At 41.3% G+C, this 13,356-nt stretch overlaps 1 protein-coding gene across 6 annotated transcripts in view; it reads right to left on the reverse strand.

Annotated features, from left to right (window-relative positions):
- The window catches only part of SENP7 (SUMO specific peptidase 7), a 39,946-nt gene that overhangs the window by 14,396 nt on the left and 12,194 nt on the right, over positions 1-13,356 (reverse strand). For 4 of the 6 annotated variants that reach the window (XR_013838431.1, XM_079974347.1, XM_079974348.1 and 1 more), the window contains 7 exons: positions 10,706-10,897; positions 8,902-9,096; positions 3,446-3,549; positions 2,427-2,605; positions 1,432-1,780; positions 1,185-1,354; positions 560-697 (listed from right to left, as the gene is read on the reverse strand). Coding sequence is in view for 5 of the 6 variants with exons in the window: in XM_079974347.1 (XP_079830473.1) it covers positions 560-697; positions 1,185-1,354; positions 1,432-1,780; positions 2,427-2,605; positions 3,446-3,549; positions 8,902-9,096; positions 10,706-10,897 (1,327 nt within the window). In the remaining variant the exon portion in view is untranslated. The remainder of the gene's footprint in view (positions 1-559; positions 698-1,184; positions 1,355-1,431; positions 1,781-2,426; positions 2,606-3,445; positions 3,550-8,901; positions 9,097-10,705; positions 10,898-13,356) is intronic. The other 2 variants (XM_079974349.1, XM_079974351.1) reach the window with 2 other exon arrangements.

Consider the following 13,356-nt stretch of genomic DNA (forward strand, 5'->3'; position numbering starts at 1 on the left):
TAACACTTGCCTGGCAACCTTAAGTGCATTCACCTCACAGTATGTTCTACTCAAAAGGTGAACATTTAATAAACTTATTATTAAGATAGTAGCTTATTTTTAAGGTAAATAGCAGCATCCCCCACTTGGTGCCACAAGCCCTTTTTTAAACAGAGGGACTTTCAAAATAAGATTGCATTAACATACAATGAAGCAAGCTAATCTATAACACTTAGGCTGCAGTTTTGCGCCTTTTTTTTTAAGCATGTCTACATCTCACTACATCTCAGCAGGATATATATACTTGCAATTGCAGACTGGATGCTGGCCAGAGACGATGCTCATGAGCCAAAAAGCTGCTTAGGCACACATTAGGGGCTGCTATTGGAAGCTCAGTGGAATCTTTTCACTTTTTTCCTTTGGACAGCAGACGCCAGTGCTATATTCAAAAAATTATTCTGATGCCCTCTGCCCCCTGTTTCTGGCTCAGAATGAGGGGAGGCTGTTGTTCAAGAAAGGCAAGTTCAAGAGCTTTATGGAAAAGCTCCCGATCGCCATGGATCAGTAGCAGTAAACTTACTCTGGCACAACCTGTTGCTTTTCCTTTATATTTTCCAATATAAATTATTTCAAAATTTATATCTAAGGCAAGACCCATCTGATCGCCGAAGGTGCTATGATCTGCAGAGGAGCACGGTTTAAGTGGTTCAGCTGAAACCTATAAAATAAACAACACACACATGTTGAGGCTGTCTCCTCTCCCCACTCCTCCAAATTTCAAACTTCTAAGAATGTTTTTTTTTAAAAAAAAAAATAAAGAGTTTTTAAAGTAGACATTCCATACCCCCACTTTTATGTGTGTCATGCACAGATAATGATAACAATCAAGTTTCTACTGCTTGAAGCAAATGATAAGGTACCATACTGAATGTACCAGGCTGATAATGTACTGAATCCCTGGTAATCATTTTTTGCCACACGGTGGTGCCATTTATACAGCTATTACCAAAGGAATAGAATTCACTGTGAGGCTGTAATTCTAAGAAGAGCTTCGAGAAGTAAGCTCCACTGAAAATTTGGTTAGAAGTGGTGTGCACTATCCTTTTGGTATCTATGGGGGTGACCAGGTCACTCAGGAGTGATACATGATATGGCTTCTAGCATGATAAAGGGAGGGAAAAGCTCCTATAGAGCTGATTGTTTACCTGTTCTGTTTCACCTTCAGCTGCAACCTGTGATAGCTGCCCTTCTGACAAAGGTAACACAGCTTCCTGTTCCATTTCCTTCTCAGGTTTGAGGCTTTTCCCAGTCTGCAGGTCTCTCTCTGGATCTTCTGTCTCTGAGTGTCCCTCTTCTTCATCACTAGAAAGCACAACTAAAGCAAAATGAAAGTGGTGTAAGGCTCTAACTCCATGTGCCTGGAAACAAGGAAAGGGAGTTACAGTTACATACTTGGTTCAGCTGAATCAGCCGACTTTTTATTCCTTTCAGATCTATTCAATGGCTCTTTGGGAGGTAGAATTGTATTCGCTTTCTTCTTCTGAGCAGAGCTGAGGAGTGGGGAAACCTGCTCATCCTTGCTGGTGAAGGAAGGCTGCTTTCTCTTGGGAGAAGAGTAGGACCATTTCCCCCCTGGCCAGTGAGCAGCAGTGTTCTCATTACTGCTGGCAAATGCTTCACTACAGTCCGTTTCCAATGGTTGGGGAATATTTTCCTGCTGAGGGCTGTGCGTATGACTCTGGCAATTCTCACCTGAGCTCCTGCAGCCAGGTGACTGAATTGGTTCTGTTCTCTGTTCTTTCTGCAAAATTAAAATGAAATGAAAAATTCAGGATGACTCTGGGCAGTAAAAGTGAAGTTTCTTCACACGTGGAAATTTACGAATAAGCTTTCAATTAAGTCCACCACTGTGTGAACTCAAAGGAACAGTGGAAAGAACCTGATTAAGGTTAGGAGTGGAAAAAGTTGCACGGAAGCTCCTGAACCTCAGATTGCCTTGAATGAGACCATGGAGACAGTCACTGCTACAGGCCTCCCAGCTGTTCTCCTCCTCATAAAATCAAGTATCTCCTTCCTGCAAAACCTGCCACTCTCATGGAGTAAACCTGGACTGCTATGGGAGGAACATGAGCTCCACCAGAGGTGGGAAGCTCAGAAACCTCTAGATCTCAACATGGCCATGAGTCTAGAGGCCTCAGGAAAATCTAGATTCTTCTAAGCCTTTTCAGCCCATTTTTGAGTGCAAAGCTTTTCACATAAGACTCGAAAACAGATCGCCTTGCTTATGTATCTGAGCCTTTTTATTTTCAGAGTTTGGTACAAACACTATAGGGATTTATAGCTGACTATATACTGACGTATGTATGCATTAAATGTAAAATGACTTATATGCCACTGGCACAATTTCTCAATCTTTACTGCTACCAAAAGATGCAAAAGTTACTTACACTTGGTAGTGGTGATTTTGGTGAGGAATATATGTTCCATTGATTTGAGAAAACATCACTCCTTCTTTTTCTGCTCTCATTGTTTTGAAAGGTTGCTTCCCTCAAACCAGGAAAGAAATTCTTGGAATCTTTTCTTGTTTTCTCTGGCCAATCTCTTTCTTTATTCTTTATGTTGCAGTCTTTTTTTAAAAAAATAAAGGAATTAGCAAATGAATATACTCTTAGCCATGCATGCTTGTTTTACTGCTTTAGACATAAATAGAAAACCTTACATTAAAGGGGATATTAACAGGGCAACCCTATGCATGTTGCTCAGAGATAAGACTTACTGTGTTTGCTAAGCCTTGATAAGACTGGAGTCCAAACTTTTTTGCAACCTCACATGTTCCAAGCTGAATTTTGACTCTGGAAACTATTCCTCCCTCTCTTTATATATATGTTCTCTATGTTTCACAATCATGGTAAGAAATATTTAAAAATTGCCTTGTTCCTCTAAAAAAGCCCCTTTTATCCCTTATTGAAGAATCTAAGCATCTGAAATAATTGGCACCTTCTGTATTCAGTTATTCAACAAATTGGAATTACCACTCATTCATATATACAGGAAAAATATATCCATGCTATATCATTCATTAACTGCATTTATGAAGGAATAGTTAACTGTGCTAAACATTAGGGCAAACTTGAATTTCCATGACCCTAACCCTAAACTCGTTACACAGAAATAAGTTTCATCAAGTTTAATGGAATTACCATGCTTACAAAATTTGCATTAAGGCACAAAACACATTTCATGCCCTGTAATCTGTCAAACTTATTTCAAGGATGAAATTATCAAAGAGCTTGGATTTCTATTTTGTGGAGATAAGAAAACTTTCATAAACTGTACTGCATAACGTTTCAGAGATAGAGAACCATGTCTTAGTTTGGACAAAGGAGAACCTTATCTCACAAACCCCATTAGTTCAAATGCCATATCCAAATATTAAAATATATTACATAATTTCTAAAATACTAACCTTCTAGAATCACGTCACATCTTTTTAAAGGCAAAAAAGTGCTATGAGTTTCTGCATCTTTATATGGTTTCTGGTCATTCAGCCTTCGTTGAGATGTCCCATGCCTGTGGAAAAAAATACCCCAAGACATTAATCACCCATCTATTTTCAAGAACAATGTTTAGGTATATTTCACAATGCTACAACTGCTTACCTGGTTTATAACCTTCACAATGGTCACTAAAAATAAAACCAATTCATGCTCCTTCAAACAGATCTCAACAAGACTCATAGTCCATCTCTGACAAATAATCTTAGTCTAAGCCCTTTTGTCATGCCATATCTGTGACAACGTATGGTTTCAAGTTAGGCTCACTCTGTCCCTACTTCCTTCTGTACTATAAGAAGGGAGGAAAACATGTTCCATTTCCCCTGATATATGTACAGTAATCAGAAATATGTTTACATACACAGGGGCTGCAATCCTACCTTCCTAAATGCACTTAATAGGATGTAAGCCCTACTGCACACAATGGAACTTACTCCTGGGTAAAACCATGTATAAGATTGTGCTGTTATTAAACAAGTTAACTAGACTTATGTATCAAGTAATGGGTGTTACATGTAGGCATATTAAAAAATACAAATATAAATGATGTATATACCAGCGGTCGGGAGGGAGGGAAGTCAGGACTTGGCAGAGTCAAAGGGATTATAATGTGACAATAAGGATTGTTGGAAAAAGAATTACATGTTGAAAACAATAAAAATTTATTTGGGAAAAAAATACAGATATAATAAATTGCTACTGATTTAGCATATCAATCAGAAAGAAGCCGGCAGACAATCTCACTATATTTTCACTGCTTTAGCAAATTAAAGGAATATAAATGAGATCTATCTATCCATCGCCATCTTCTGTGATTATATTTCCATTAACAGTAACAACTAGTTGGACATAATCCAATCCTGCTTTTCCACTAGCACAGCAGACTTCTGCTTGCAAAATGGAACTTTCTCCTCTTCTCCTCCACAGCCCCTCTCAAACCCTCACAATCTGCTTCAGAGGGTGAGCAGGGAGAGAAGACATTCTGTTGTGTGAGTTTTAGACCCACATGCACAGCGTTAGACACAGCTCACAGAAAAAGACATACAGAAATCAACAGACATTGTTCAAGGATAACAATTTTACTATTAATATACCGTATTTTTCGCTCTATAAGAAGCACAATTTTCCTCTTAAAATCTAAGGGGAAATGTCTGTGCGTCTTATGGAGCGAATGTGTGGTCCCTGGGGCTCCCCGACCTGCTCTTTGGGGCTGGCGGTGGGGGAAAGCCAGGCTTCCCCCCACCGCCAGCCCCACAAGCTCGGGAGCAGTGGGAAGGCTGCGTGCTGCCTTTCCACTGCTCCCCGACCTGCTCTTTGAGGCTGGCGGGGGAAAGCCGGGCTCCGTTTCTCCTGCCGCTTCGCTGAAGGGGCACTGCGCAGAGAGGGGGAGAATTTTTTTTCTTGTTCTCCCCCTCTAAAACGTCTTATGATTGGGTGCGTCCTATAGAGTGAAATATACGGTACTATATATTTCTATGATGCATTTTCCTGTGATATAAATACTTTAAAGTACTTTGAGACTTCCCTCCGCTTACATATCCCTCTGATACGTAAACTTCGGGATGCGAATGCAGCAAACCGGAAGCATTTTTCCGGGTTTCACTACACTGCATGCATGCGCAGAAGTGCTAAACTGTGCCGCGCGGATGCGGAGACTCAGTCCTCCAGTTGCGAATTCCTTGGGATGCGGCCGGACCTCCGGAACAGATGCCGTTCGCAACAGGAGGTACCACTGTATTTATTTAGCAATAGTCTGGAAAAGACTTCCAGTTAGTATGAAATTATTATTTTTCCTTGTACCCATAAATGTCTGTTTGGCCAGTTAGAACAAAACCCTTCACCTTTCCTAACCATCCTTTTACAGATGGTATTTTCTGTAACCTCTGTTCTTTAGCATACAGTGTTCTGCTGCTCAAGGTGGCATATGTAGTTCTCCCCCCTTGCCCCTCTTTAATGCCCACAAGAACCCTGTGAAGTAGGTTAGCCTGAGAGGCAGTGACTGGCCCAAGATCACCCACTGAGCTTTGTGGCCACTTGGGATTTTAAACCCAGGTCTCCTACCACACCACATTGGCTCTCATAGTCTTATGTCCAAACCATGCCAAGGAAATGAACTCATTGACAAACAACAGAACTTTGAAATGTGGCCAAAAAAAATATTTATTGGATCTGACTTGCTGGGATATTTTCAGTGAAATAAAAGAAAGAAATAGTAAATAATCTGTTGTGTTGATTCAACTCAAACACACTGAATTTTGAAAGTTAAACCAAGTGCAAGTATCAAAGACCCACATTTTCCCTCTATCATCTCCAGTATCAGTCTTCACACATTTTGCAAGAGTGTAAAATGCAAAAACTACTGCTAAAGTAATTTTAAAAGTTGGTTACTTGTACAGTGGTACTTCGGGTTAAGAACTTAATTCATTCCGGAGATCCGTTCTTAACCTGAAACTGTTCTTAACATGAAGCACCACTTTAGCTAATGGGGCCTCCCGCTGCCGCTGCACCGCCGCTGCGCGATTTCTGTTCTCATCCTGAAGCAAAGTTCTTAACCCGAGGTACTATTTCTGGGTTAGCGGAGTCTGTAACCTGAAGCACCTGTAACCCGAGGTACCACTGTACTTACTCCCTATAAAGCTTAATCTGTTGGTTTGCAATACCCAGAAGTGCCCCATTTCAAGCAATCACATGCAAATATTTCAAGCCCAAGTGCTATATACAGGCATACTTCATTTGTGTGTGCTCTGCAGATATTGCTCCTCACGAGGATGCGGGTGCAGCTGCAGGCAGCCAAGCCCCCACTGCCCCTCTTCTGGCCACTGAAGTGGAGCTGGCTAGGGCTGCAGCTGCGTTTTCCCCCTCCTGCCCCTTCAGGGGGCCCTGGCGTAACAGACCACAGTACAGTGTAAACATAACTTCTATATGCACTGGGAAACAGTATAAATGGTGTGACTCCCTTTATTGTGGCATTTGCTTGATTGCAGTGGTCTGGAACCGAACTGAGGTACGCCTGTATTCTGAAGACGCAATAATAAATACTGTCTGTTCCCTTTATTATTGTTTGCCCCCCTTTTCTGTTTTCTAGTAAAAGAAATGAAGAAATGCCAAACAACCCATACTGAGTTGAAGTGTTTCTGCTTCAAAGTAACCGTATTTTTCGCTCTATAAGACGCACCTAGTTTTTGGAGGAAAACAATAAAAAAAATATTCTGAATCCCAGAAGCCAGAACAGCGAGAGGGATCACTGTGCAGCGATCCCTCTTGCTGTTCTGGCTTCTGGGAAGCCGCACGAAGCCTCTTCAGGCCAACGGGATGAAGGTTACCCCAGCCCTGGAGAGGCTTTACGAGGCCAAGCCAGAAGCTAGAATAGCAAGAGGGAGCGCTGCGCAGCGTTCCCTCTCGCTGTTCTAGCTTCTGGGATAGCTGCGCAGTCTGCATTCGCTCCATAAGATGAACACACATTTCCCCTTACTTTTTAGGAGGGAAAAAGTGTGTCTTATAGAGTGAAAAATACGGTAAACCATATTTTTCCTCCATCTTAAAATAACTGCTGGCCCGTTTGCATAGCACCGGCTTGTCACATACTACCGTATGTCATAAACTTATGGATTTCCAGTAGCCGTACCCCACCCTTCCATAGTCAAGATGGCTTACAAAAACCAAACGTACATTTAGTGTAACATTATTGAACTAAGCAAAGCAAAGCAGAATCGGAAGCAGCAGTAGTTGCAAATAAATCTAGTAGCCCACAAAAAGTCTGCTGAAATAAGTGAGTCTTTGTCACCTGGGATGGAAGCTCCCTAGGAAAGTTGTCCTAAATTCTGAACACTACTGCAGAGCAGACCGTTTGATGTACAAACTCATCACACATCTGACAAGAGGAACCTGAAGAAAGGCCTTTTAAAGTGGCCCATATAAGCCGCCATCTTCTTTTGGAGGAGGGGAGAGAGGACTCTTAAGAAAACTCTTTACAACTTTCAAGGGCAAAGCTAGCACCTTGAATAAAGGTTGAAAATAGATAGCCAGCTTAGATAAAACATGATTGTGGTAATGTGCTCCAATTTACCAGTTCCAGTCAGCATCCTAGCAGTCACATTTTGTACCAAATTCAGTGCCACTTCAAAGGCATCCCACATAAAGTGAGGAGGCATGTAATGGGACTGCAGTGACCCCATCATGTACATCCTTCTGCTGCCCAGCTAATAAGCACAAGGAATAGCTAGAGAGTCCCTCTCTGTTAGAAACTCAGATATATAAGCACCTGAAACCTAGGCTACGGTTGCCACAACAGATGGTCTAATCGCCATTTCTTTTTTTACAATGCAGCTTATTAATATTATTATTCATTTCATTTTATGCCACTTTACATTTTAAAGAAAAAATGTCCAAGTGGTTTACAACACATTAAAATAGCAAGTAAAACAATCCAGAATAAAACAGCAACAAGACATCACAGATTGGCTGGCTGGTAGGCAGGCAGCAGTGTATTTTGTTGCTGGGGTGCATGCAGCAGCAGAAAACGCTGCCGCCTGCCAGCCAGGTGGAGGAGATGTCAGTTGCAAAACCTGGCAACAAGACATCTTCATTTGGTCACAACTGGACTCGCGCCAATCCCAAAAGGTGCCTAGCGCCTGGGGGATTTTGAACACTATCTCTGTGGCTAAACAGCTGGGCAGCAGAGGTGGGGGGAATCAGTTGGGAAGAGGGGTCTGAGGGCTGCCCAGAAGTTGACCACTGTTGGAAGTGGGCTGCCCAGATGCACAACTTCTGCACTAGCCTAACACAAAGGGACGAAATGAGTTCCAGGTCTTTAGTATGACAGCTCCAGCATATAGCTACAGTTTTATATTAAGCGCTATGATGGAAAGAGTTGAATTCCAAATACACTATAGCTTCCATCATGCTTTAAAAAGAACCTCTATATTTTAGGTAGTATGTAGGGATATTACGCTGGCTTCTGATTTATTTCCATGTTGGCAGACTAAAAATTATGAAAAAATGCTTTCCTCCATAAAAGTCTTTTTGGAGGAATCGAGATGAAAGGCATTATTCTACAGGTAGTGTTACCTCCATGGCAATCATTGCAAATCATGGCTATGAATGAAAACAAAACATAAGCTTGCACAAAAACAAAGGGTCAAAGTTATTCAAAATCCTACTGATTTCAATTAGTGAATTAAGCATGTGCGTAGCTCTCCAGCTGAAATCAATGGCATTTAAAAGTAATTAACTTTGACCAGATTGTGACCAACGGCGATTACGTATATTACCCGTATGTATTGTTTTCAACCAAATCATAGTTTTAGTGATAAATTAAGGACCAAAATAAATAAATAAATAAAAATCAATAAATTGCTGAATGACGTACCTTTTAGGTAAAATACGGCTTTCTTGAGAGCTTATTTTTTGACATGACTCTAGGCTGGCAATGGTTGAGGAGGTCTGTTCATCTGATTGCAACTTGTTAGCATCAGATAGACTAGGATCAGTTAAAAGGTGCCTTTGAATGTATTTTCTTCCTGTTTTCGTCCTCAGAACATCTGTCAAGGTAACTTTGGGTTGCCTGCCATACATATAATAATTAGCATTCTGAAACCCATCAAATGAATGTTTGGTTGAATTACTGTATTGAAACTGTTTACTTAATCCCGAGTTTTATTAAACATAACTATCAAGAGGTTTACAATAAAAGAGAATAAAAAAAAGATGATGGCAAATAAGTGAAGGGTCCCAAAGGACAGATTCAGATAAGATCTATCAGAAGAAGTGTTACCGATAATTTTAAGCTCCTGTTGGCATCTTGGCATTGTTTTATTGAATGTCATGCAAAAACTGTAAATCCGCTCTCAATAGAAGAAAAAATGACCAGCTATAGCAGATCTTACCATTTAAATAGCTATAAGCTGACAAACTACGTATACAAAAATGAACGACAAAGCCCTGATTAACTGTGGTCTTTTGCCGTTGTTTCAGAAGCCACTGGCTGATATTCTTGGATGTGCCAATCATATCTGCTGACACTGAAGAGAAGGAGCAGCAAAAATAGACCAATGTAGAGATGGCTATCTGTTCAAAAGTACAAGACTATTGCAAAATTATTTTTCAACCAACTTTGTATGCATGAGTAATGGTGCAAACCATGAACATGCTACTGAATATGGCAGGCACTGGCCTCCTATGATGATGATCCAGGCTAGATCTTTTAAAACTTTATTGTATTATGTTGATGGTTCCAATTTGTCTACTTTTTTATGTCACAGGATCTTATGTTATGGCCTGCATGCAGGCTTCTGAATTAAAATTCAATTCCTTCTGCTTTCTAATGTATCTGTGGCAGATGAAGAGAAGCGAAAAGTGTAGCTTTGCTAATCACCAAGTAGACACTACAGTATTAGGTTTCTTGCTTATTTAAAATATTTGGCTCAAGCCAGGTTCTTACATCTTGCATGTCACTGACATATAAGTCAATCAGGGACAATTCAGGGATGAATGCTTTTTTCTTGATGTTCAGTATAGCTCCACTGAACTATAGGTAAAGTTAAACTATTACCTCTCCATGTGCCTTATCTATCAATCAATTATTTTTCATGTCAAAGGGTATTTTCAATGCAAAACACAGTGTTTGGTTGAGAGGAGTATAAAAAGTCCTACGGGAAAGCCAAGGGGCTCACAAAGGAATGGACAAGTTGCTATTGGTAACATAATTATGTTTTCATTGCAAAGAGAAGGACTGAGAAAATAGTCCAAAGAAGATTCGGCATGTGCAGGGGTGGGGTGGGAAGGGGAATAGCGGAAAAACTGCAACTCACTCTTTTCTGAGGGGGAGGAAGAGGCAAGAATGGAAATTCATGTCTCCTGAAGATGTTAATGATGCTAAACAAAAGTTAAGCATTACGAGAATAACTCACTATTGAATAATCCAAATAGCCTAGCTAGAATTAGTCCCACTGTTAGAAAGCAACTAGCTGAAGTTTTACAAGAGACATATGTAGACATATTTAATCTCATTCTAAACAATCCCAAAATGGAAGTCACAAGGGTGCTTCATAATGATACATTGAAAAGTGAGAAATGGCTAACGTAACAGCGAATACAATCGCATGCAATTTATTTTAATAATATGTAGGCAAAGCTGTATTATGTCTGAGACAGCCAGACTTAACAAAACATACCTTCTAGATATAAAAAGGTTTTGCTGAAGAAGACTTAATATTTCCCGTATCTCTACACTGTCAACAGATGGTGAGGTTTGTTGATCTGACTGCAACTGGACACCATGAGTTATATCAGTTATAAGCTGTGTCTTTATGTATTTTCTTCCTATTTCCGTCTTCAGGACATTCGTCAAGATAACTTTGGGTTGCCTGTCATACATATAATAATAATGATGATGATAAATAAGGTAACTAAAGTCTAAATAAGATACACGAGTTCAACTAAGATTCTTCGGAGGATGTAATAATCCCAACATTGTATTTTCATTTTAGATGCCCTCACCAAGAATGTATATTGTATTTTACTTTAGAGAGATGGAAGTAAATGTTCTTTCCACTCCTAATCTTTTTACATATTCTTCACTGAGAAAGCTTTGCTTACTATATTGTGTGCTTGGCCACTGAAGCCTTCTTTAAAGTGAACCTAGTGAATCATGCCTTAAAAGTTTACCAAGGCTTGTTTCAGAGGCACCTGCAGTGCACTAATTTATGTTTTCAGAAGTGACAAATGAAAATTAAATGACTTCACTGAAAGATTATGAATGGCAATGTAAAACTCTGCAAAAGCCAAGGTTGGAAATTTTCTGATACAGAATAATCCTAAGGAAGCCAGAGAAATCAGGACTTCAACCTAGAAAGGAAATAGCTGTACTAGAAGAGAACCAGCCAATTCAAAATCCTGGCTAGAAGTGCCTCACAGCTGTGTAACGTCTTCCACTGGGTTCAGAGATGCCAGGAAATTGGAGCAGTCTCTTCTTGTTCCTTCAGAGGTCACTTCAGAAAATCAGCTGGAGTCCAGGACTGTTTAGCAGTGTTGAAATGTCTTTTTTAAAAAAGAAACTTTAGAACTGCACAAACCAGCAGCTGCTACGCTGGCCAACCATAAACCAAAGAACAGACATGAACGCTGCACAGAACAATAAAGAGGCTTCCCTGGAGGCTATCATGCCTTTATCGCAAACGCAGAATGTAAACATGGCCTCAGAGAGATTATATATGGCTGCACCGGATTCAAGTCTGCACAGAGAAAACAGTCACATGCTAATGCATTCAAGATACTTCTTAGATATTTTCCACAAATGTGTGCCTATATAAAATACAAGCACCAAATAAAGGAAGTTGCATTTACTTTAGTTTACTTAAAGTCACAGCTACATGCATTTTTAAACAGCTGCTAGTTCTGTTGCCTAAGAAACGCTAATAGTCACAGTGATGTATTCACTTCACATTTAAGAACCAGCCTGTTTCTTTGGCAACAGAGACAGTGGTATCTATTTTATAAGATTATTGACTCAAGCCTAAAGTGAAAGTAAAATGAAAGCAGCGCAAGCTGGGCTGCACAAAATAACATCAGTACATTTATGGAAACATTCTTTGCTTTACATAGTTATACCTATGATCTACATAACTGGCCATTAAAAATAATATATGCTTTGTCACAGGCTTTGAAGGCTCCACTGCACTGACTTGAAGTCAAGAAGCAGAACCCTGAGAGCCACCCAGCAGATCTTCAAGGGCCCCCAGTTACATACTGAAGGGGACAGGTTAGGACAGGTTAAAAGGTAAAGGTAAAGGTACCCCTGCCCGTACGGGCCAGTCTTGACAGACTCTGGGGTTGTGCGCCCATCTCACTTAAGAGGCCAGGGGCCAGCGCTGTCCGGAGACACTTCCAGGTCACGTGGCCAGCGTGACATCGCTGCTCTGACCAGAGCCAGAGCCAGAGCCAGAGCCGCACACGGAAACGCCATTTACCTTCCCGCCGGTAAGCGGTCCCTATTTATCTACTTGCACCCGGAGGTGCTTTCGAACTGCTAGGTTGGCAGGCGCTGGGACCGAGCAGCGGGAGCACACCCCGCCGCAGGGATTCGAACCGCCGACCTTTCGATCGGCAGCCCTAGGCGCTGAGGCTTTAACCCACAGCGCCACCTGCGTCCCGCCATAGGACAGGTTAGGTTACCCAAAAACCAGTGTGGTCCCCGCCCCCCTAACCAGGCCTCAAGACTTTTAAAATTACTTTCTCTGAGGATTCAGTAGCTAGAAAAGCATTAGCTAGCATTAGCTTCGCTATAACAAAAAGGCTGAGAAAACAATGCTTTTTGTTTCCCAGGCCTCCAGTGGCCTTCCCCTTTTCCTGGGAAGGGCGCCAGGAGTCCCAAGACAGGAGTTTCTGTTCATGCTCAGGGAAACTCATGAGGCAGGGCTCCAGGGAGTGGGGGTGGGGGGCTGGAGGGAATATATGCTGTGTGCAATGGCTGTAAAAGTTGTACTTGCTTGCATAGCTGTCAACTTACAGATTTGAAAATAAGGGACCAGCAGCCTTGAAAATAAGGGACCAGCAGCCAAAATAAGGGACCTGCAGCCTCACCTGTTCCAGGCACTCCAGTCTTCCTGTCCTCCTGCAGTCTGGTCAAACTCATTTTGGTAGCTTCAAGAACACTGTCCAACCAACTTTGTAACCAGAGGTTCAACTGAATAGAATCTGAATCACATGCACCACAAGGCCTATGCAGCCTCAACTTAAGATGGCTCCCCGGCCTGGCTTTGCACTGCAAAGTTTGCAGCAGCACGTGCAACAAAATGGCGTCCAGCATTCAAAAAACCCCTCAGCT

The sequence above is a fragment of the Podarcis cretensis genome, assembly GCF_951804945.1.
Source record: "Podarcis cretensis genome assembly, chromosome: 4".
Classification (NCBI taxonomy): Eukaryota; Metazoa; Chordata; class Lepidosauria; order Squamata; family Lacertidae; genus Podarcis; species Podarcis cretensis.